Source organism: Psammomys obesus, unplaced genomic scaffold, assembly GCF_907164565.1.
Source record: "Psammomys obesus unplaced genomic scaffold, mPsaObe1.curated_primary_1811, whole genome shotgun sequence".
NCBI lineage: Eukaryota > Metazoa > Chordata > Mammalia > Rodentia > Muridae > Psammomys > Psammomys obesus.
The window spans coordinates 4235700-4256574 of record NW_026596057.1 but is presented as its reverse complement, the minus strand read 5'-3'; the positions used below and the strand labels follow the sequence as shown (position 1 = coordinate 4256574).

Here is a 20875-nt window from a genome sequence, read left to right as displayed (position 1 = left end):
ATTTATTTATTTATTTATTTATTTATTTATTTATTTATTTATTTATTTTTATTCTTTGGAAAATAATCTGGTACTTAGGGAGTCACTTGTAAACTTGGGAACAAAGTTCAGAAAATAGGCAGGAACTAACATGATGCCAACTATTCTGGGTAAAGACTTTTTATTTTACTTTTTAACCTTAGTTGATCAAGAAGATGTTTCCTACGTCCTAGACTAAAACTACCAAGCTGCGTTTTCTTTGTCTTTGAACCTTGAACCTGTAGGTGGGCACTAGGCGAATGCTTTGATCTCACCCTGAACACCCAGGGATTCACAGTCTTTCTTCACTTGGCTGGGCTGTAGGCTAGCTCCCCTGGAGATATGTGCATACCTTCTCTTCATTTGCCTTCATTTAGAAAGCCTGCCTAGTAGTTGTCTCTAAAAAAAAAAATGTTTTGGGAGATTGTTTAAAATGTGCAAACAAGTGATATATTTCTTAAGTTTTAGCTTGAAGGCAGGAGAAGGAAGGTTTGAATTGTCATATTGAACAAAAACACACCTTAGTCCACAGGATGCTCTGGGGAATAAGAAATTTGTCAAATCCTGCTTTTGGAGACTTTAGGGTGGGTAGGTAAGCCTTATACAAAACCTCTAAAGATGCCTCCGAGCATACTTCTCTGTGACCTTTAGCAGCAGCTTTGCTTCTCTAAAATGGGGGTGTGCTTCTAGAGTTGCCTTTCAGAGATGCTGGAAGAATAGTTGACAAGTGGGGAGTGGGAACTTGCCTTGAAAAAACTAGGGTGCCAAAATAAGGACAGCTTTGCGTTAGAGCCTGCATTTGTTACTTCTATGGGAACACAGTTTGTCATAAATAGAATCCCTTTCTTCACACGAGAATTGGGGTAGGACCCTAATTTGCAGGCACCGTCTGTGCTGGGAGATGACTTTCCCTAGTCTCAAAATAAGCCAGGAGGGTAGCTGCTGTTTTGAGCTGTCACTACCCACTTCTACTTTTAGGCAGCTTCCTAGGTATTGGCCAGGATTCATGCTCTGCACTGAGGCCCACCTGCTAAAACTCACATGTTCATCTATGCGTTCGTTTGTTGACTCACTCCACACTTACTTAGACCTCGACTATGTTCTCGGGCTTTGCTATATGTTGGGGATACACCCTCAATGAAATCCTGGTAACTAACCTCAGGGACCTTTTGAGTAATAAACAAACAAACAAACAAACAAACAAACAAATAGATAAGTTTATATTAAGTGTACCAAGATCTGGAATTTGTCTTTTCTTTCTGTTGCAGAAATGATAATGTTAATATTAATGAAGTGTTTTGAATACATTTTGACTGAATTAAAATACTCAAGGGCAGTGTTTTCTGGAGACCAAGGGAACAAAGTATGTGCAAGAATGGACAGTTTAAGAATGATGACTCCTTCCTCTGTAGATGCAGAAAACGACCTGTGATCTTTGATAGCCACCTAGTGCTTTCTTCAGTCTGTTGATTAACTTTTTAAAGGAGATCTGATTTTCACAGGTGTGTTCTGTACCACACCTCCCCTTCTCCCCTTCATTTGTTTTTTCTCTTTTGCCTTTTATCACTTTCCGCTGCCTCTCTTCAGTTTTCTGGAATACCTACCTCAGTTTGGAGGGTGGAACAGATTCTTTCTGTACCCCTAAAGTGATTTAAGAAAATTTCAAAATTCAACTACTGCCTATGTAGTTACCAGTGCCTGAGCTCAGAATGCTGGGCTTCCTACTGTGTGCTAGTATCCCTGCTTAGAGCACAACATCGGCTTTCCCATTGTGTGCCAGTGCCCATTTTCAGAATGCCTGTCTTCACACTGTGTGCCAGAGGCTGAGCTCAGAATGCCTGTATTCCCACTGTGTGCCAGAGGCTGAGCTCAGAACACTAGCCTGTGCTCAGAACACCCACTGTGTGCCAGAGCATGAGCTCAGAATGCCTGCTCTAGAAGAAACATCTTGGGTATATATAGCACCTATCAATAATAAATCTGATGGCCTATAGCTTAGGCAGGAAATAGGAGGTGGGACATCCTGCTGACAGAGAGAATTCTGGGATAGAGACAGGTGCAGGGGGGTCAGTAAGCAAGATGTGAAGAGGACAGACACACGGTACCTGAGTCCAGCTGACCAGTCATGTAGCAGAATGTAAAATTAGTAAAAATGGGCCATTTTAAATTATGAGCTAATCAGAGAAGAGCCTAGCTATATAGCCAAGGTATTTGTAAATAACATTTTGAGTCTCAGGAGTCATTATTTCCAGGGAGCTGACAGAGGGAGGGGGCAGTTAAAACACTTTGACCTGCCACAAAAGCATGCCTTCCCACTGTGTGCCAGTTACTTGTCCCTGTGTTTCCCACAGCTCACCCCAGTGCTTGTCTATGGCCTCAAAAACGCCATTCAGCTATGTGTCCTTATGTTATAGACAAGGGATAAAAAAATGTATAGCTGGAGTGCACGTGGGGCCGATAAGGGATGAGACTGTCTTCCCGTTTTATTTTGTATATCTGTAAGTGCCTGCCATGTGTCTGTGAATTCTTTTGAAAGAATTCATTCAAATGCACCTAGAGTCCGGAAAGGGGCTAACTCTGGAGCTAGAGTTCCAGGTGGTTATGAGTGGCTGTTGGAAACTGAACTCAGGTCCTCCGGTGGAACAGCAAGTGCCCTTAACTGTTGAGCCATCTCTTGAGACCTGTGAATAAGATATCATATCATACCAAGGCATTGGGATTTGGGAATTTTATCCCAGAGAGAATGAGGAGTGAGTGGTCTTTAAAGCAAGAAACCAAAATGGTTGGATGATAATGTGTTTTTTAAAAAGAATGCTCTAGAGACAATGTGGAGGGTAGATCAGGCTAGAAGTGGGAGGGACACAGTTCTCATACCTGGTGATAACACTACCTGTATGAAGTGATGGTTAGGAACTTTGGAGCCAGTCAGCCTGAGCCTCAGCTCGGTTGCCACCTGCTCCCCCGATATATTAAACAGGGTGTGCATATTCTTAGGGCATCCGTTGTAAAACGCGCATGATGATAACCTGTTTTATAGGCTTTTTGAAAGAATTCATCCAAATGCTGTAGGAGAAGGGCTTAGCCCATGATCTCATACAACTATTATCTGGGAGGATGAACTAGAAACCTGGTTATCGTGGGAATAGAGAGAACTCAAGTTTGGGAGGTATTTGGACTTAGACTAACTTACAGGGGTCAAAGGCACTGAGCAAACCACCGAAGCTGAAGCTTTGACCCAGGGTGTACTCATTACTTTTTCCTCACCGTGATCACAGTTCCCAACAGAACCAACTCATAGTTTCATACAGTTTTAGTCCATCGTGGAAGGTTAGGCCTGGTGGATAGGGCCATCTTGGATTCAGGTGGGACTCGACTATGCATACGGGATGTAGGAAATATATCCAACCCTTCAGAGAAGGGGCTGCTATGGGAGTTTGGGAATAGCGAGTTGAAGTTCTGGACAGGGAAACCAGGTTGTAAATTAGCACACCAAAGTGGGAACAGTTTCTGTACGAGGTAAGCACAGGATAAGAACAAGAGATGCTGTCAAGTGGGCACAGGAACCCACCCTAGGCCTGAGGGTTAGGGACAGAAGGGCAGTTCTGGCCCCTCATTTTATGAGGATGGGTTCCTGATGCAGCCTTGGGTACTGAATGCTACCCATCTTACCACTGCAAACCTACAAAGTGGAAGACAGGGGACTGTCATTTTTAGCTTTAAATCTTAACAGTTGTGGTCCTCAAAAGTCTGGTAAGTGGACACTTAGAACTCCTGGCCCTGTCCTCTCAACCAGCCCAGGTCTGTCCTCAGTATAGGGTCCCATTACACCTGCACGTGTACCTGTTCTCCTATAGTGTGCATGCAAACGTGCGCGCGCGCGCACGCACACACACACACACACACACACACCTCTCTCTGTTCTGGCTGCAAGGAGATGCACTAGTGAAGTGATAAGCATAGCCAGGCACTATCACTGTGGAACTCCTGGTATTTTCCAGCATGCTTATGCATTCTTCTGCCTGTCTTCCCTTTTCACAGCCAGCATCTCATGCCTGGCTATCTGCCCTTGCCTAGCTTAGGGACCACACAGCTCATGGTTCTTGGTAGTCACAGCAACAACAACAGCAGTTGCACATTTTCAGTGCTTGATGTCTATCAGCTGTTACCATCAGTATTTAGGATAAAATGTCATCTAGCCCTTAAACAACCCCGTAAGACTGTTACTATTACCATTTACACCCATGAGAAACCTGAAGCCCCTGAGTTGAGCAGCAAGTTGCCTCAGGCCATGTAGCTGGATTCTAATTTAGGACTGACTCCCAAATTCAGGCTGTTAGCCATCATGCTGCAAAAAGGCAAATGTTTCTGAGGATGTATTTCTTATTCTTCATGTCATGAGTTTTTGTGTGTCTATCGTGGAAGAAGCTGAGAACTGACTGACCTCTATTAATAATTGATTGAGAGCGTTCAATGGCTTGGTTTGCTCAAATGGCTAATCTCATTAACAGAGAACAGAGCTGGTGAGGAGGTTATTCTCAACAATCATCTGATGAACAAAAACCCAAACTTGACTGTCTTAAAAAAGAAAAAAAGTAAATGTTATTTAAAACCTCAAGAACACTTTTATGTAGCACTCTTCCCCTTGCTGATTTTATTTACCCCAGAGAAGCTGGGGACTGTGATTTTCCCAAGTAGAGCCTCAGCAGGGCACAGAGACCTGGCATGGTCAAGTGCTTGCTGTGTCCTGGGAATAATGCCCGTGCCTCATTACCCAAACACAGCCGCTATTAATTGAACCCACTTCACCTCTCTGTTCCATTTATGTCACCTAGAAAACTGGGCTAGCACTAAAGATTTGAAGAATGACAGGGCCGAAAACTGGTGCTGTGTAATCTAAGGAGTAACTGTAAAGTCACTGTAAGTGTTCCTACTGCAACTATGTGAGTCAGGAGAGCAGAACTGGCTACATCAGCCTTTGGGGTGGGAGGTGACCTTCCAGATGGAATTATTTGCCCCTTGATGGGGGTGATCTACAGAGTATGGCTATTATCAAACCTGGTGGGAGACGTAATTAGTATCAGAATGGGAGGTGAGGATGAAGTTGAAAATGGTGAGTAGGGGGTTGTCACATGCAGTCTACTCAGTGAACCTCTGCTGCATCTGCTCCCAGAAGGAGCCCAGCGAGATGACGCGTTCGTGTCGTGCTCTCGGTGGGAAGAGCATTTCGGTGCTTACTGGGTAGGTGAGAAAAATGGATTTCAGATTGCTGCACAGACTTTAAGGCCTTGCCACTAGTATGTTGCCAGATGATATTCCAAGCCCTTCCTGCTTGGTGCCAACGCTATTTTAATATACTATGCAATCTATGAGTCATTTACTACTTTCCTCAGCAAAGCCCTTGAAACTCTCTTACTAATAGTCATGTATTTGCTCCTCCATTCCTTTATTTATTCATGGGCAGCCTCCAAGCACTTAGATGCTCCAAAACACTCTCTTGTGTTCACTACAAAATTCCATGGAATGTAGGAACCGTTTTCTCATAACAAGAATGAATACCTGTGTTTTCCATTGTATCTTTCATGGAAGAGGGATGCTGGTCTGGAAATCAGGAGGCACGCCTACACCTTGTCCTTGCCAAGGCTGCTTTGGTAAGGAGGCACTTTTCTAAGAAGTGTGCTTTTGAGCTGGAAGGGTGAGAGTTGTAGACACAGGGGAAAAGGTACTCAATGAAAAGATACCCTTTCTCCCCTGTAGTTCTAAAGCAAAACCTTTTACCCTGTGCTAGGTGTGGTGGCACACACTTTTAATTCCAGAACCTGGGAGCCGGAGGCAGGTGCATCTCTGAGTTCCAGGACAGCCTGGTCTACAGAGTGATTTCCAGAACAGTCAGGGTTACACAGAAAAACTCTGTCTCAAAACATAAAACATACACACACACACACACACACACACACAAAATAAAACAAACAAACAAACAAAACATAAAACAAAACAGATAAAACAAAAGCCTTCTTCCCTAAGCTACCTGAAGCCTTCTCGCTTTCAGCTGGGTAGTTCTTCAATATATTTTCACATTCCTTTTCTCTGCCTCTCATTGCAGTTCTGGTTTTGCTTCTGAATGAAGTCTCTACTAGAAACTCTAGACTCTTCTGTTCACTTAGGAAACTGTTCTCATTGCTGAGAATTTCTAGACTTTAACTAATGAGTTCTCACAGGCCCTTTGTCTCTCGAATTCCCTTGGTCTCTCATTCGTTGAAATTCTCCTGTTCTCCTAGATCCCCAGACCTCAGGTGGCATCTCTTTTCATTTGGTTTTAGTCTCTTTTTCTTCTTTTGATTACTCTTAAAAGCTGTTCAACCTAGTCTACTGTTTTTGAGCTGAGATCTCCCTTTCACAAAAAGACTTCTTTTCTCCTTTATTTCTTCCCCTTTGCTTGGTCACCATCTGAAAAGGAAGTCTGTTTTTCTTGAAGTCATACTTACTGATTTCATTGTTATTTATCAAGTATTTGTTCAGCTCCCATGGGCTTCATAATCCAGACAATATATCATCCTTTCGTGGAATGGCATGAAAAGAAACACTCACAGAATTGTCACAATAACTGTGTCTGGGGGAATGTTAAGTATGTTGCTAACACAAAGGGGGAAAGGAACAGACTAGTCAAAGAAGGCATTCTAAGAGGCCTTTGAATTGGGGTTTGAAAGATGGAAAACAATTTCCCGAGGGAAGTGAGGCAAAGCATTCCAAAAGCCAAGGATCATTGTGTGCAAAGACCTAGAAGTGTAGACTAGCATGGCTCACGTGGAGAAACTCTTTAAGTTGTTTGATATTTGTCGAACTTGGTGCTCAGAGTTACTTCAGAGGGGTGAAGCTGACGGGAAGACACTAGACAATGACATATTAGAATGTCTTGTCAAATGGGGTGGTCAGTTTCAATGATGAACTTGATGAGATCTGGAATGACCTGAGATATGGCTTCTGGGGAAACCTGTTGAAATTATCTTGATTGGGTAGAGGAGAGAAGACCTGCTCATTGTGGGTAGAACCCTTCTCTAGGCGAGGGACCTGGAGTGTATAAAAAGAATGTGAACTATGCACACACATTCTACTCCGCTTCCTGACTGTGGGTGCAGCAAGTCTAGCTGCCTTAAGCTGCTGCTGTTCTATCTTTCTCCCCTAGACTGTGAACCAGAACTGTGAGCCCAAACAGATGCAGCATAAGGATGTGAGGAGGGAGGCGAGGTCCGTGCTATGGATACCGCTTGGACACGTTTGTTCTGTTTTGCAGCCATGGCTGAAGGCCTTCAGGTCACAGTGCCCGACAAGAAGAAGGTGGCCATGCTCTTCCAGCCCACTGTGCTTCGCTGCCACTTCTCCACGTCCTCCCATCAGCCTGCAGTGGTGCAGTGGAAGTTCAAATCCTACTGCCAGGATCGCATGGGAGAATCTCTGGGCATGGCTTCTCCCAGGGCCCAAGCGCTCAGCAAGAGGAACCTGGAATGGGACCCCTACCTGGACTGCTTAGACAGCAGAAGGACCGTCAGGGTGGTTGCTTCAAAACAGGGCTCCACTGTGACCCTGGGAGATTTCTACAGGGGCAGAGAGATCACCATAGTTCATGGTACCAAGACTGTTGTTTTCAGTCTAGGGAGTGGAGGGAGTGCAGTGTTTTCCCCAGAAACAAGGGGAAGTCAACTTCTTATCCTTCCAGTCCCCCAAGGATCTGATTCTGTGGGAGACGGGAGCACCAGGGGCCCTGGCATATTGCCTTGAATGACAGGGGAGGGAGTGGGGAACACAGGGAACACAGAGATAAGCTACGGAGTAGCCTCTCAAGAGCCCGACCTCCAACCTCAGGGAGTGTTGTCAGAACTATTTAAAGTGAGTTTTAGTGGAAGAACTTGAGGAGGTCATTCTGTACCTTGACGCTGCCCTTTCTGCCCCCTTACTGACCCTGAAAGTTTTAGGATGTTCCTAAAATTCCTTTTCTTGGAGAAGGGGTGTGTGCATAGAAACCACAGAGCCGTGTAGATGAACCGGTTCCACCCTCCCTCAGATAAGAAAAGGTCACAGGTCTCATGACCTGTTTGATTATTAAATTATCTGAAGAAATCAACTTATTTCTAGGAACCCAGAATTACTTAGGAAATTACTCGATTCTTAGATGCCACTGTAGACCTGGTTCAAAGCCATCAACTACTCCTGGAAGTGGACTACACCTAGACCTCTCTGTGGTTGTCTTCTTAACTTCCTTGCCTTAAGTATGCTAGTTTGTATTATTTCATTTGAAATAAAGTGAGCATTTTCCAATCACTGTCTGGGCAAGAAAAAAAAAGAAAAAAGATGTCCCTGAAGGGTGCTCCTGTCCCAGGTCCCATTGTTCAGTGCCTTTCTTCTAGAGGTGAGAGGTTTAGGACCGGGTCCTCCTTTTTGTGCTAACAGATGCAGATCTTCAGATTGGAAAGCTCATGTGGGGAGACAGCGGACTCTATTACTGCATCATCACCACTCCAGATGACCTGGAAGGCAAAAATGAGGACTCCGTGGAACTGCTGGTGTTGGGTAAGTGGACACCAGGGGCAACACTTTGATCTTCGGCTGCTTGCACTGTGTTCCTCCTCTCCCCACATGTGTTAGCAGACTGCAAACATGAGCTTTATCCTATGTGCACAGACAGGCCCATTGGAGAATGGTTCTCTTTCTGAGTGGTAGCTGTATGTATCGGTAGCTGTATGTATCAGGCCTTGCTTCTGCAAGGCTATGGCTCTTTTTGGAGCATTGTCAGAAATGTTTCTTGTTTCCCCAGTGTCTCTTCCTTTCCTACTTTCACCCTTAACCCTGATTTCTCTTACCCTTTTCTTGTCTTTTTATGTGGTAATTAATTGTTCAAGAAAATGCCAGAGGCCTTTGAAGTATGGCAGAGACTAGAGGGGAGATAAGGCCATATTGGTGTGCGAGTTTCTCCGAAGACTCCATAAGTCTTTTCTCTCTCAGTTGTCTCTACTGAAAATAATCATGATTTGTAAAAGCAGAGAGTCTAGTAATAAAAATGCATCCAATGAGAAGTGCTATTTAGAGGTGTGCTAAGTTTAACTGGAAGTGTTTGAGTTATTCTCAAGCAAATGCTTCTAAACCTTATTAATATTAACTGCTTCATAACCAAAAACCCCTTACTTTTCTTCTTGTGGATAGGATGGTCTCCTTGAAAACAGAGTGTGTATTTTGTGTTTTATAAGTGTTCATTGGATTTTTGAAAAATAAACTTAAATTAAACCAACCCAGAAAACAAGGAACCACCTTATATCAACTGTCAGGAAAAACAAATTGAGGATGTACCCTTTAAGCCATGATTCAAGGGACACTGTGGTTTGGGTTTTCCATTTTTGGTTTTCTTGCAGCCTCCAAAAGTTAGCTGACAGTAATTTGTGGGAATATTCCAGGGTGTCTTGTTTGAAATGAAAATGAAGTTTAAGACTGATTTATTTTTTATTTTTTATTTTTTTTACCTTCTGTGAGAAACTTCATACCCAGGGATAAAGTGGCACTTTCTATTTAGAATTTTTAGCTTCTGTCCTGACTCTGACAAACAGTTGTTCTCATGCCTTAGTCTTCCATCTTACAAAGTGAACCAAGGCAACACTGGTCTTCCTTATTAGAAGGTTTACTTAAACATAATCCTTAGGGCCAATGTGTAAACTGGAACTGCTGTGACTGAGAGGAAAAAGGAAATATGAGTTATTCAAAGGGAGTTAAAGGAGTAAAAGACTTGACAATGTAAGAACACAGAGAGATAAGACTTAAGAGCTGTCCTGGCTTTTTAAATCAGCCAGAACCTAAGGGACAAATTTTTACCTACTCTCAGAACTCTAATGGTCAAGTTTCCAGGGACAAGAAGTTAGGTAATTGTGAGCACAGCTATTGGACCGAGGCAGCCATCTGCGGAGAAGTAATTGTGTGTGTAGGGAAAAGAGGCCAGGTACAAAACTACTTTAGATAATTTGTCCCACTTCAGCAGGTGTGGGGGAAATGGATGTAGGGAAAGTTTTGTCCTGTTAGGATGTTCTAAAGTACACAGTGGACATTCCTCTGCATCAAATCCAAGCTAGCGATGGGCTGAGGATGCCTTTCTCGTGGTGTTTGCCAGGTCAGCAGCTGGTTAATGAAGGAAGGCTCGATGACAGTGGTCACCAGCAATGGGGGAAGAGCTATGAACACAAAGGAGGGATGCAGCAATCGGAGCTCTGCACAGAAACAGGACCACCAAAGTGACGCAGCTGAGGGGAAGTGCAGCCCTGCCCTGCTCCACACTAATTAGAAATGTCCACAGTGTCAAAACTCATCATGGTCAATTTTGGGCAAGACTGCTTATGCTAATTATTTAAAGGAATCGGTTTCAATCTATGACATTTTTTGAGTGCATTAAAATGCTAAATATGCTGGGTACGGTGGCCCACACCTGTAATCCCAGCACTCTGGGAGGCAGAGGCAGGTGGATCACTGTGAGTTCAAGGGCAGCCTAGTCTACAAATCCAGAACAGCCCAGAGTCCAGAAGAGCCAGGGCTACACAGAGAAGCCCTGTCTTGGGGAAAAAAAGAAAGAAAGAAAAAAAAAAAAAAGAAAATTTAAATAATAAATACAAAATTCTGAGTCTTTTTCTTAACACCCCTTTCTAAAAATTTTCAAAACACTATCATATTAGAAAAATTAGATTTGATAGCCTTTTTTTAATCCTGGAAAGCAACCAGATTTCTGGGTTCTGTGTCAAAGAACCCAGGGTCACCTGGAAAGATTACTGGGGTTCATAGTTTGCTAACTGTGAGGAATGGCTAGAGGATTCATTCTAGTTTAAAAAAAAAAAAAGTGGGGGAAAACACTTAGGACCAAGGAACATGTTTTCAAATATTTGGACTGAAGGTTTGTACAAGAGGCTCTGGAGACATACTCTGTATGCCTGGCAGGTGGCTCAGCAGAGGGAGGAGAGCAGAGCAGGGGGTTGGAGATGGAGGCTGCTGCGGAGGCGAGGGTGAAAGGTACGAGTTGCTGAACCAGAATAGGAAATGGAGACAGTTTAACAAGAGTTCCAAGACCAAAGCAGTCGGTCTTGGGGAAGTGAAGGAGATAAGTCAAACAGGATACAAGGATTTCTAAGCTGGTGGGTAACCAGCTATCCCGTTAACTAGGAAAGGGACACGGGTGGAAACGCAGGGTAGAGAAGCAGGGCGGTGTTTGGTTTTTGGATATGTAGAATTTAAGGTGTCAGTGAACAGGGTCTGGGGTCTTTGTTTCACTGGGACATAAACCAATTACATTAAGGAAGTAATGAAAGTACTTGGTCACAATCATTGGTCACAGTCTTCATCAAGGTATCTCAGTGATTATTAGTGATCCATCAGAGATTGTGGTTGAAAGCACTGGTTCTGCTGGTTAACGAGAGAGACAGAGAGAGAGAGAGAGAGAGGAATACATTGGAAGGTATCAAAACTGAAAGGAGAGTGAAAGAATACACATTTTTAGGAAAGAATTTATTAGCCTCTAAACAAACATCCCCCAACCTCAGTGACTTCTCTGCCCAAAGTTTGTTTCTAAGCTTGTCACAGTCAGGTGGATAGTTCCCCTCCAAGTGGTGGCACAGGGTTCTAAGCTTCTTTTGTGCGGTTCTGCTGTGCTGGGCTTGTGTTTCCAGCTGAGGGAGGATGGGGTGGGGATGAAAACGAGAACGGATGAATATATGAGTGGTCGTCTGGGACCTTTTAAGCTCTAGACCTAGCAGTGACATGGAGCACGTCTTTAGTCATTTTGGAAGAAAAAAAGCAGCGGTTCGGTTGACACAGTAGTTACTCTCAGCACTGTTAGGGACGCTCCAGGGCTCCTGGCTTTATGTTGTAGAAACCATTGAAAAATATCTTTAGGGCTCCCTTGGTAGAAAAAACAATAAGCTTCAATATTTTTCATTCTTGTGTTTTCCCAACCAAAAATTAGCCTTAAGACAGAAAGCCCAAATGGCCCAATTAGATCAGCTGCTCACTGCTTAGCATTGAGAAGTTGGAGGCTCTTGGGGACAGTCCACCAATATAAAGAGCATGAATACACGAATACCCTGCCACAACCAGCAAAATATCAGCTGAAGTGATGCCAGCGCTGTGCCCATCACTGATGTTCCCTTACACTGGAAATGAGTTGTATTTCACAATGCTTTCCTGTAATACTTCTATGGGGGTGGGAGAGTAGTAATTACTCCCCTCATTTTCCAAATTCAAGAAAATCAATGCCCTGCTCTTATGACTGCACCCCAGTTTTTAAAAAGTGTCAGCGATTAAATCCCATTGATTTTTAATCTCTAAGTTTATCTGCTTTCACAATGGCACAAATGTTGTGTGTACTAGGATGCTATAAACTATGTACTAAAAAATGTGGTTGCTGCTAGGGGCTGTAGGTCATGCTTCCTCCTTGCCCCAGGCTTGCTTCTCTGCATTTCTTCCATAAACTCTCTATAACCATTGACCTAGGCCTTCACTTCAAAGGCACAGATGCTCCTGTCTAGATTGAATACCTCCCCACGGAGCATGACTCACCCTCCTTCCACTGCATACATCTGAGCCTCAGTGGCTACAGATGCTTCGTTCAGAGGTTTCAGAAATATCCAAAGTCCCATGATTCAAGGAAATGGGAGGACAACCACTGTTTCAACATTAAACAGGAAAACTCTCCCAAACACCCTTTGCTGTCTTTTTGATGATTCAGAAGGTAAAGTCGTTCTGAAGTTGGAGAAGCACACGGTGTTTTGGTGCTTTGAGGTGACAGTGACAGACACCTTGGAAATATTTAGACAGAGTGGATGACAGTAGGGTTATACCAGCAGACAGTTGCAGAAGGTGTGTGTGTGGGGGGGGGGGGGTCCAGAAATAAGCCACCTGGGATTAGACATTGGTCTGGAATGGGTGGCAAGGACGGCTGTGTGTAAGCTGGAGCCACGCCACTGTTTGGATGGGAATAAAGTTCCCTGGGGCAGCTCCAGCTGGCAGGAAAAGGACTTCGCCACGTCAGGAAGGCCATGCAGGGAAGCGATTATTTTAAAAAATCTAAAAGCAGCTCGCCTTGTTCTTACTTCTTTCTATGTGCAATACAAGGGCCTGACCTTTTCTTTTCATGTCCCTTGTGGTAGATTGTTGTTTAAAGGCCTTTTAATTTTAAAAGGGGGACAGAGCCCCTGTAGAAATGAGGCCGAGTGCACGCTCCTGCTTCTAGGCTGGGATTAGAGTAAGAAAGCATGAGCCAAGGGTGCTTAGTTCAAGCTAAGAGAGACAGTCCTAATGGTAAATGACAGGTTTTATGTTATCAAATTTGCAATTATGGGTGGTTGGGAGGAATCACAGAAACTACTTCTCTGTTGGGCTGTAACACACTGAACAAGTTCAGTCCAGGTTGCCTAGATACAAGAAAAACAATATGGTTTTCCACAGGCCTTTCAGCGATTTTTTTTCTCCACTTCATTTCAAAGACCCCTGTATTTAAAAATTAATTCTCCGTAGAAGACAACTCCTCAAATAACACTCACTGCTTTGCTTTGTTTTAACATTGTTTCTAGCCCAGAAAAAAAAAAAAAGGCTTTGCTTACTGAGCATACTTCAAACCAAACTGACAGGTAGAGAAGGAGAAATTATCCCTATGAAGCCCACTCTTTTTAGCTGATGTGTTTTCCGCAATTATTTCGATTGCAAGGGATGAGGGCTCCAACTAACTTTGGGTGTATCTTTTGGCTTAGGTAACAAGAAAATCCCAAGGGATTCCCAGATTCAACACATGAGTTCTGGCAGCAGGTCAGTGTGCCAAGGAGTCTCCACTTCCTGCTGGCTCCTCAGCTTCATTTTCAGGCAGGTTCTCTACAGGTGAAGCAAAGAGGACCTGGCCAGGCCCCTGCTTTCACCTCCCTCAGGAGGACAGAGCTCTCTGCTTAGTTCCTGTGGTTGAAGGGACAGAGTCAACCCCCAGTGGGGCTGCAGAGGGAAAAAGAAGCAGTTTCCTGAGGGAAACGAGGCAGTTCTTTCCAAATGAAGATGACAGGAATGCCAGGCAGGCAAAACACACCACACCACACACACACACACACACACACACACACACACACACACACACGGTTAACGTTTTGTGGAATCGATCATCCGTTTCTGCTTCTTTATGGGCCAAATGTAGTGCTAACTGAGGAAGCCAAAAATAGGTATGCACCCAGCAGGTCCTTGTGAGTAGGCACTAATGTGGGACCAATTCTTTCCCATAAACACAATGCTGCAGAATTACCTTTGTTTGGCTGTCATGATCCTATTTTTTTCTTCCATCTCCTCCTGTGACTTACCCAAGAGTACAGCATATATTACTTCGACAAGTGACGGAATGGGCGGGCACGGATTTTTCCTTCTTTCTGTCTTTTTTTTTTTTTTTTTTAATTCAAGCTATTCACAGTCCTGTGTCTGGTATAAATAAATGTCTCTGTTCACTGGTATTTTTAAAGAGCCTTTAAGAACTGAATAAATAATCAACGAGTTTTGGGGATGTTTTGGCATATCTCCTACGAGGTGACTGTAGGGATGGTTAATGGCGGTATTTCCTAAGATTGTACGGAAATGCCCTGGCACCGCCCACCTCTGCATTCCTGCAGTTCCAATTTGAAGCCTGTCCCACATCCCAGTGATTTTAGTTCAGGCTGTTGAGAGAGGCTACTTGTTGCCAAGACTGCCCGCCCCGCCCCCTTCTCTCCCTCTCCGCCAGCCACAGCCCGGTGCTGCTAACCAGGGAGATTTGCCTATTAGGAGGGCCCCAGCTCCCAGAGTTCCCATGGCAACAGCCTCCTTGGGGGTCTTTGTTGCCTGCTGAAACTTTGATCTCTGAGAGTGCTTGCTGCTGTTTCTCTCTGGAAGATTTACAAACAGAGGAAGAAGGGCAAAAGAATTGGGGAAGGGAAAAAAAAAAGTTTACTCCTGGCAGAAGGGAGAGGGGGAAAAAATGAATTACAGAGGCACACTGTGGCGGTAATTTGAAGGGAACCTTTGAAACATTTGTAGGGTCTTAGGCCATGCTCACATTTCATTTGCAGACTTGACTATGCGTTGGTGTTTTGGCCTCCTTGCCTCTAGCAAGGTGGAAACATCCTACTTCAGCACATACCTGCACCTTCAGGATTCTGGAGGTGCTGAGACAGCCCCAAACACTCCAGGGGACAGAGGGACAGAAAATAAGGAGTCCGTTTTTCTGGGCAATTCCCTAATGTTTCTCCTCCAACCCCAGACTTACTTAGATGTATCTGTTGTTCTTGTTTTTTTGAAGAATGAGAAAACGTCTTGAAAGGAGAGAGACGAGCCAGGGGGGTTACAGAGGCATCGAGTGGAGTCTAAGTGCCCCTTAGAAACCGTAGCTAAGAGGAGAGGTATGGTTCCTTCAGAGATATGGCACCAAGCCTTTCACGTTCTGCAAGAACTTCTCTTAGCGTTAAGAATTCATTGCGTACAATATTGCTCACTGGAAGACACCACAGAGTGGACCAGTATTGCTTCAGTTATGATTTCCATTTAAATTATGGTAAAAAAAAAAATTAATGAGTATTTTTAGCTGCCTTGGGTTCCCACACAATGAAGATACAAAATACATCAACAGGCACCGTCCAGGCACCGTCTTGTCCCTAATAAAACGTTGTGTCTTTTGCAGAGATAAAAGTTACAGTTTGGTGGTGATGGAAAAAAAAAAAAAAAGCCAGTATGAGCAAAGATTAAAGCTGTGCTCCGGTAGTAGATATCTAGGCCACGGACTCTCAATAGAGGGGTGCTTTGCCCTCCAGGAGGCACTGGGCAATGTCTGCATGCCCTGTGTTCCTTGCCACGCCTGTGGGGAGTGGTGAACCCAGCGAGCAGGGCTGGGGAAGCTTTGGAACCTACTGCAATACAGGCCGACTCTCCACCATGCTCATCCCTCTTACATTCCAACTACTTACCGCTTACTCACCAGTAGTGGTGAGTAAGGTCTATTTGGACATGGTTTGATGTGAACCTGGGGCCAGACAGCCCTTGCTGTACTAATGTGAACTCGGTTTCCCAAACCGTACAATTAGGAGGAGGGTCATAAAAGTTACCCTGAAGACCTATTGGTAAGATTGGAAACCCGGCGTTCGTTAGGCCCTTCTCCTCCCCTTGCCATTCTCCACAGGTCCCGCCAGTGGTCGTTCCTGATGACGCGTGGGGAGATCTATGTTGTAGGCGCCTGCTACACTCTTGGCTTTCCTTAAGCAGACTCAATGGGCCACGTGTGAACGGACCCGTCAAGGACAGACTCGTGTTTTCTCAGTGACGCCTGAGCCCCGTTTGAAATGGTCCTCATGGTGTTAGACTTGGGGCAGGCTGACTCAGCACCTTTCTTGTCGTTGGGTTACCTCATTTTGGTTGCTTTTGGAAGCCCTCGTTTCCTGAGAGGATGTCCCTAAGCTAGCTACGAAGATTAGGTTGCACAGCCGTTCAGTGATGTCTAGTGGCTTCTGGAGGAGAGCCATGATCTATCTGAGTGGGTCTGGGAAAGCAGTGATAAACTTATGATTTAAACTAGGATACACCTAAAAGTAGGAGGTGACGGGGAATATCAAAGTAACGTAGGACAAAGTCCCGGCGCAAACACTGCTATCTTCCAGGAAAACTGGTGATGGTGGTCACCCGTCTCAAGAGTCCCTGTGAAGCCCACTCCTTTTAGCTGACATGTTTTCTGCAGTTAGGAGGACTTAGGGATGTGCAACTCCCTTCGCCTACGCGAATCAAGCATTGCGGTCTAGCAAAAGAAAATATATCTACAGATTTCTGACCTGTCACAGCTTTTCACTGCCCCGTGTCCTTTAAGAAAACAAATGAGGTTTGGCAGGTGAAGCTCTTCATGGGTCCCTTGTCCCTCAGCCACCCCGGCCAAGGCTGGGGCCCAGCCTGCCCGCCCCTCCCTCCTTGTGCAGCCCAGCTCACTATTTTTGCCTCACTTGTTGCTCATCCCTGTGGGAGGAACGCACCCTTCAATTAGCGTGCATTCCTGACCACCTCGGTTGCCGTGGTTACCCGGAGTGGCGCTGGAGCAGCTGGGTCAACCCGCCCGCCCCCGTTCTCTTTGTGGTCGGTGGAGAGCGCGCGGTGGAGACGCGGGGGCCAGCTCTGGAGTGGGTGGTGCTGGGAAATCGGCTCAGCCCAGGGGGGAAAGAATGGCAGCCCCTCAAAGCGGGTCAGGAGACAGTTCCATTTTCTCCAAAGCCAGCTGCCGCTAGCTATTCAAGCATGCAGGTTTGGTTCACAGGGGGACTGCGCCTCGGGTTTTGTTGAACTGGCTTCCCAGAGAGGGCTCTGGGAAAGGGTTCATGATGGAAGCCCCTCATGGCTGGCCACCAAGGAAAGGACAGGAGCTGTGGCCATGAGTGACCTCCCCAGCTGTGTAGCCTCTGTGCCTACCTGAAACCTCAGAGCCTTTTTTTGGTTAGGGAAGGTAGTGGTCCCTGAATATTAGACTTAGTCTGGTGTATATCTTGGTGTTAAATCTGTTTTACCAGCAAAACAAAGTGCAAGAAACCACAATGGTCCCCCCAAAGTCAATTTCCTCCTTCAGGGGCATCCCACCATCCTCATCAATTTTGAGTCAGTCCAGCCGTCTTCTGTATTTCACCTCAGACCAAATCAGGCATGTTATATTACTAATGATATTTTGCATTCATTCACACTCTGGGGACGGGAGGTCGGATCACTGTAGCCCTTTGCACAGGCTAAGTACCTTTGCAATCATTTTTATCACTGTTTACTAGTTTGCAGCAACGGCAAATGCCTTTTAATTAGATCACACTGTGTTATGTATCATTTGGTGCTAAGACTAATATTTTTTCTAAAAAAAACCAATCTCAAACATTTTCTACAATCAGAAATTATACTTTCATTATATAAGTAGAGGAATTCCAATACAAGCTGATTTCAGGCATTTGGTGCAAATACTGGGAGACTGAGAAGCCCAGTGACATGATGGGGCCTGGGGACAGATGGAGTATAGACCCAAGTTCTATTCCCAGCGTGATTTTTAGGCAGTTATACAGACTTCCCTTAAAATTCTTAAGCTCTCCGGTTTTCTGCAGATATCAGGTGGGGGCTGTGGACTAACCTTTGTGGTCCTCCTTAGCCATGAAATGCGATTTTAAAATACGTAAAAAGAAGAAGTCAATGCCTTCAACCAAGCTTGCGGTTTACTGCCAAAGAGCTGGAAGCATTTATTAACAGCTAATTGTAGATGATCCAATAGCAGTCATTTTATAGAGAGAATTCATAGAATTATTATCTTCTAGGTCTGTAATTTAAAGTGAACCAAAATATAAAAGACACAAAAAAGAAAAAAATAAACACATGAAATGCTTGAATACATAGTTTATAAATATATGTAAAGGAAAGGGAGGCTGTCTCCACACTTGTGACAGATACTTATAAACTATATTTATTGGAAGCATGGTTGCCATGGGAATATAGAATAAAATCATGCATGTGTGTGCTCCTGGGAAATTTCCAATATATTTGGTATTTTAAATAGCCATAGAAACAACCCTCACAGCATGGCCATAGAAACATCTTTACACATATGTACAAGGGACAGAGAAAGGCGTCTGCTCTCTCTGGAGATGTGGGAAAGCAACATTTTGGAGGCTTTGGATCAGAGAGCAGAGAGGGCGGGTACAGTACAGCCCTGGGGATGGATCCAGAGCATCTGAGGAAAGCTTGGAAGCAGATGAAGCCGAGATGTGCGTTGAACAGAAAGGGGAAGTGGAGAATGCAAAAGACTGGGAAGCATTTGCTGTTGTCCTGAAGAGAAAGTTCACATGCACAGTGCACTGCCATGGCTGTGCCTCCGGTTATTTTACTCCAAGAAAGGAGAGAGATCGGTGCATCCCGGGCTACACAAGGACGCATGCACTGCTGTTATCTCACCCTTACGTGAGCTTCTCAACACCCCGGCTCTGCCCATTACGTGCGAGGGAGCCAGATTTAGTCTCTGAATACAAGTTTGTATGAAATCTAGAACTTCCCCTTCCTTTATACTTTGAAGGCTTGAACTATCAGAGCTTGAGTGGAAATACGAAGGGCATTGACAAAAGCAATCTCTTGGGGTAAAATGTGTATTAATATTCCATCTCTGTAATGAATCTTTGAAAATACACTAGCCTGCCCTATCTTCACTGGTGTGGAGTGGGGTGGCGCTTCCAGCACCTTGGATCGTCAGATGTCCTATTTCCTGGAATACATTCTTGGCACTGAATGCTGACTCCGGGGTGTTTTTGCCGTATATTGAAAAGTGATGCATGCATGAATTCACAAGCCAACAGTCCTTTTCTCCTTCCTGTTAAGAGAGCTGGGTGGAAGGTTCTAGAATGGGCAACACATCAGAAGCCTCGCCAGAAGTGCAGCTTAGCAAACCATGGGGATTTCCTATTGGAAAGCCTTGAAGGTTCTGATGGGTCCGTGAGGGCTCTCCTAGTACTAGGCTGCCGAGACACTAAGCCTGGGGTATAGTCCCTGCTCTACCAGGACTTCTAGCCTGCCAGCATAGGCAGGTGTAAAGGAATCACTGCAGAGATATAAATGTTCTCCTGAAGGTGTGTTCAGTGTTCCCAGGGAGCTTGGAAGAAGAAACATCTTATTGGAGCAACCGTACTGGGCTCTGTCAGAACATATTTTGGAGCCCTGTAGACTGAGTTGTAAGCCCTGGATCCGTGCAGTTCAAATAATTGTTTTGCTAAAGGAAGCAATGACCTTCTACCATGAGGACCCTGGCTACCAAGAAAAGAAATTAGCACGTTGGGAGAAATGCCATTAATAAGCAAACTATGACATGTGCAAAGACATAGCTGTGAAATAGAGAGGAAGGAAGCGTGGCAAGGACTAGGTCTCCAGCTACAGCCCCATGACCATATGGATCTTGATGTCCAAAAGGCAAAGGAGATGGATGCTGGGTAGAACCACTTGCTCGACAAGCATGAGGACCTAGAATCTCTGTAAATGCCAGCCGACAGACTGCCTATAATCCCAGCACATAGAAGGCGTAGACAGGGGACACCAGAGGTAGCCGGCTTGCTAGATGAGCCAAGTCAGCGAGCCCTAGAGTCAAGCGAGAGACCCTGCCTCAAAAAGTAAGGTCAAGAGGAATTGAGTAAGACATCTGATGTCAACCTCTGACCTCCATGCACAGATACCTGCACACACATACATGCCCAAGTACATGTGAACATGTATATACACAATCACACCACACATACACACAGTCAAAGGAGGCTGACAAAAGCAAACACAGCAGGAAGAAAGTCCCTTGAGATCAGTAAGTCTTATGACAAAGAAGCAAATGACCAAACTGGAGTTCTTATGTCTTATGTCGGCCTCCCAGCTGCGTGGGTGGGCGTGGCTAGAATAAGCCTCACCAGCGACCTTGCTCTGTTCCTGCTTCTGTCTCCACCTGACGAAATATGCACATCTTTGCTGAGTGAATGAATGAGTGGGCAGGAGACATTTGGAAGTGAGGAATATGGACACACAGCTCCACTGGGGATAACTTGAAAGTGGCTGGGTGAGGAAACAGCTGGATTTGACACTTAGGAGGGAAGATATGCAAATCGTGCGTTCACAGTGCGTGTTTCTACCCTGAGCATTCAACCCAGGGAACCCGTGTGGCTGTGAAGTGTATGCCAGCATGCTATGGAGCTGGTGCGTGTGTGTGTGTGCGTGCATGCACAAGCTATCAGGGTGCTTCGTGCATTTGGCTTATTCATGTGGAAATTTCCTTAAAGTAATGGATCTTGCAAGCTTTGCAGAAAACAGAGTGCTT

General features: G+C 44.9%; 1 protein-coding gene across 1 annotated transcript in view; it reads left to right on the top strand.

Moving 5' to 3' along the window:
• The window catches only part of Ildr2 (immunoglobulin like domain containing receptor 2), a 55090-nt gene that overhangs the window by 3113 nt on the left and 31102 nt on the right, over nucleotides 1-20875 (top strand). Inside the window, exons 2-3 of the mRNA XM_055624433.1 lie at nucleotides 7307-7639; nucleotides 8461-8580. Of these exons, the coding sequence (XP_055480408.1) occupies nucleotides 7309-7639; nucleotides 8461-8580 (451 nt within the window). The 5' untranslated portion in view covers nucleotides 7307-7308. The remainder of the gene's footprint in view (nucleotides 1-7306; nucleotides 7640-8460; nucleotides 8581-20875) is intronic.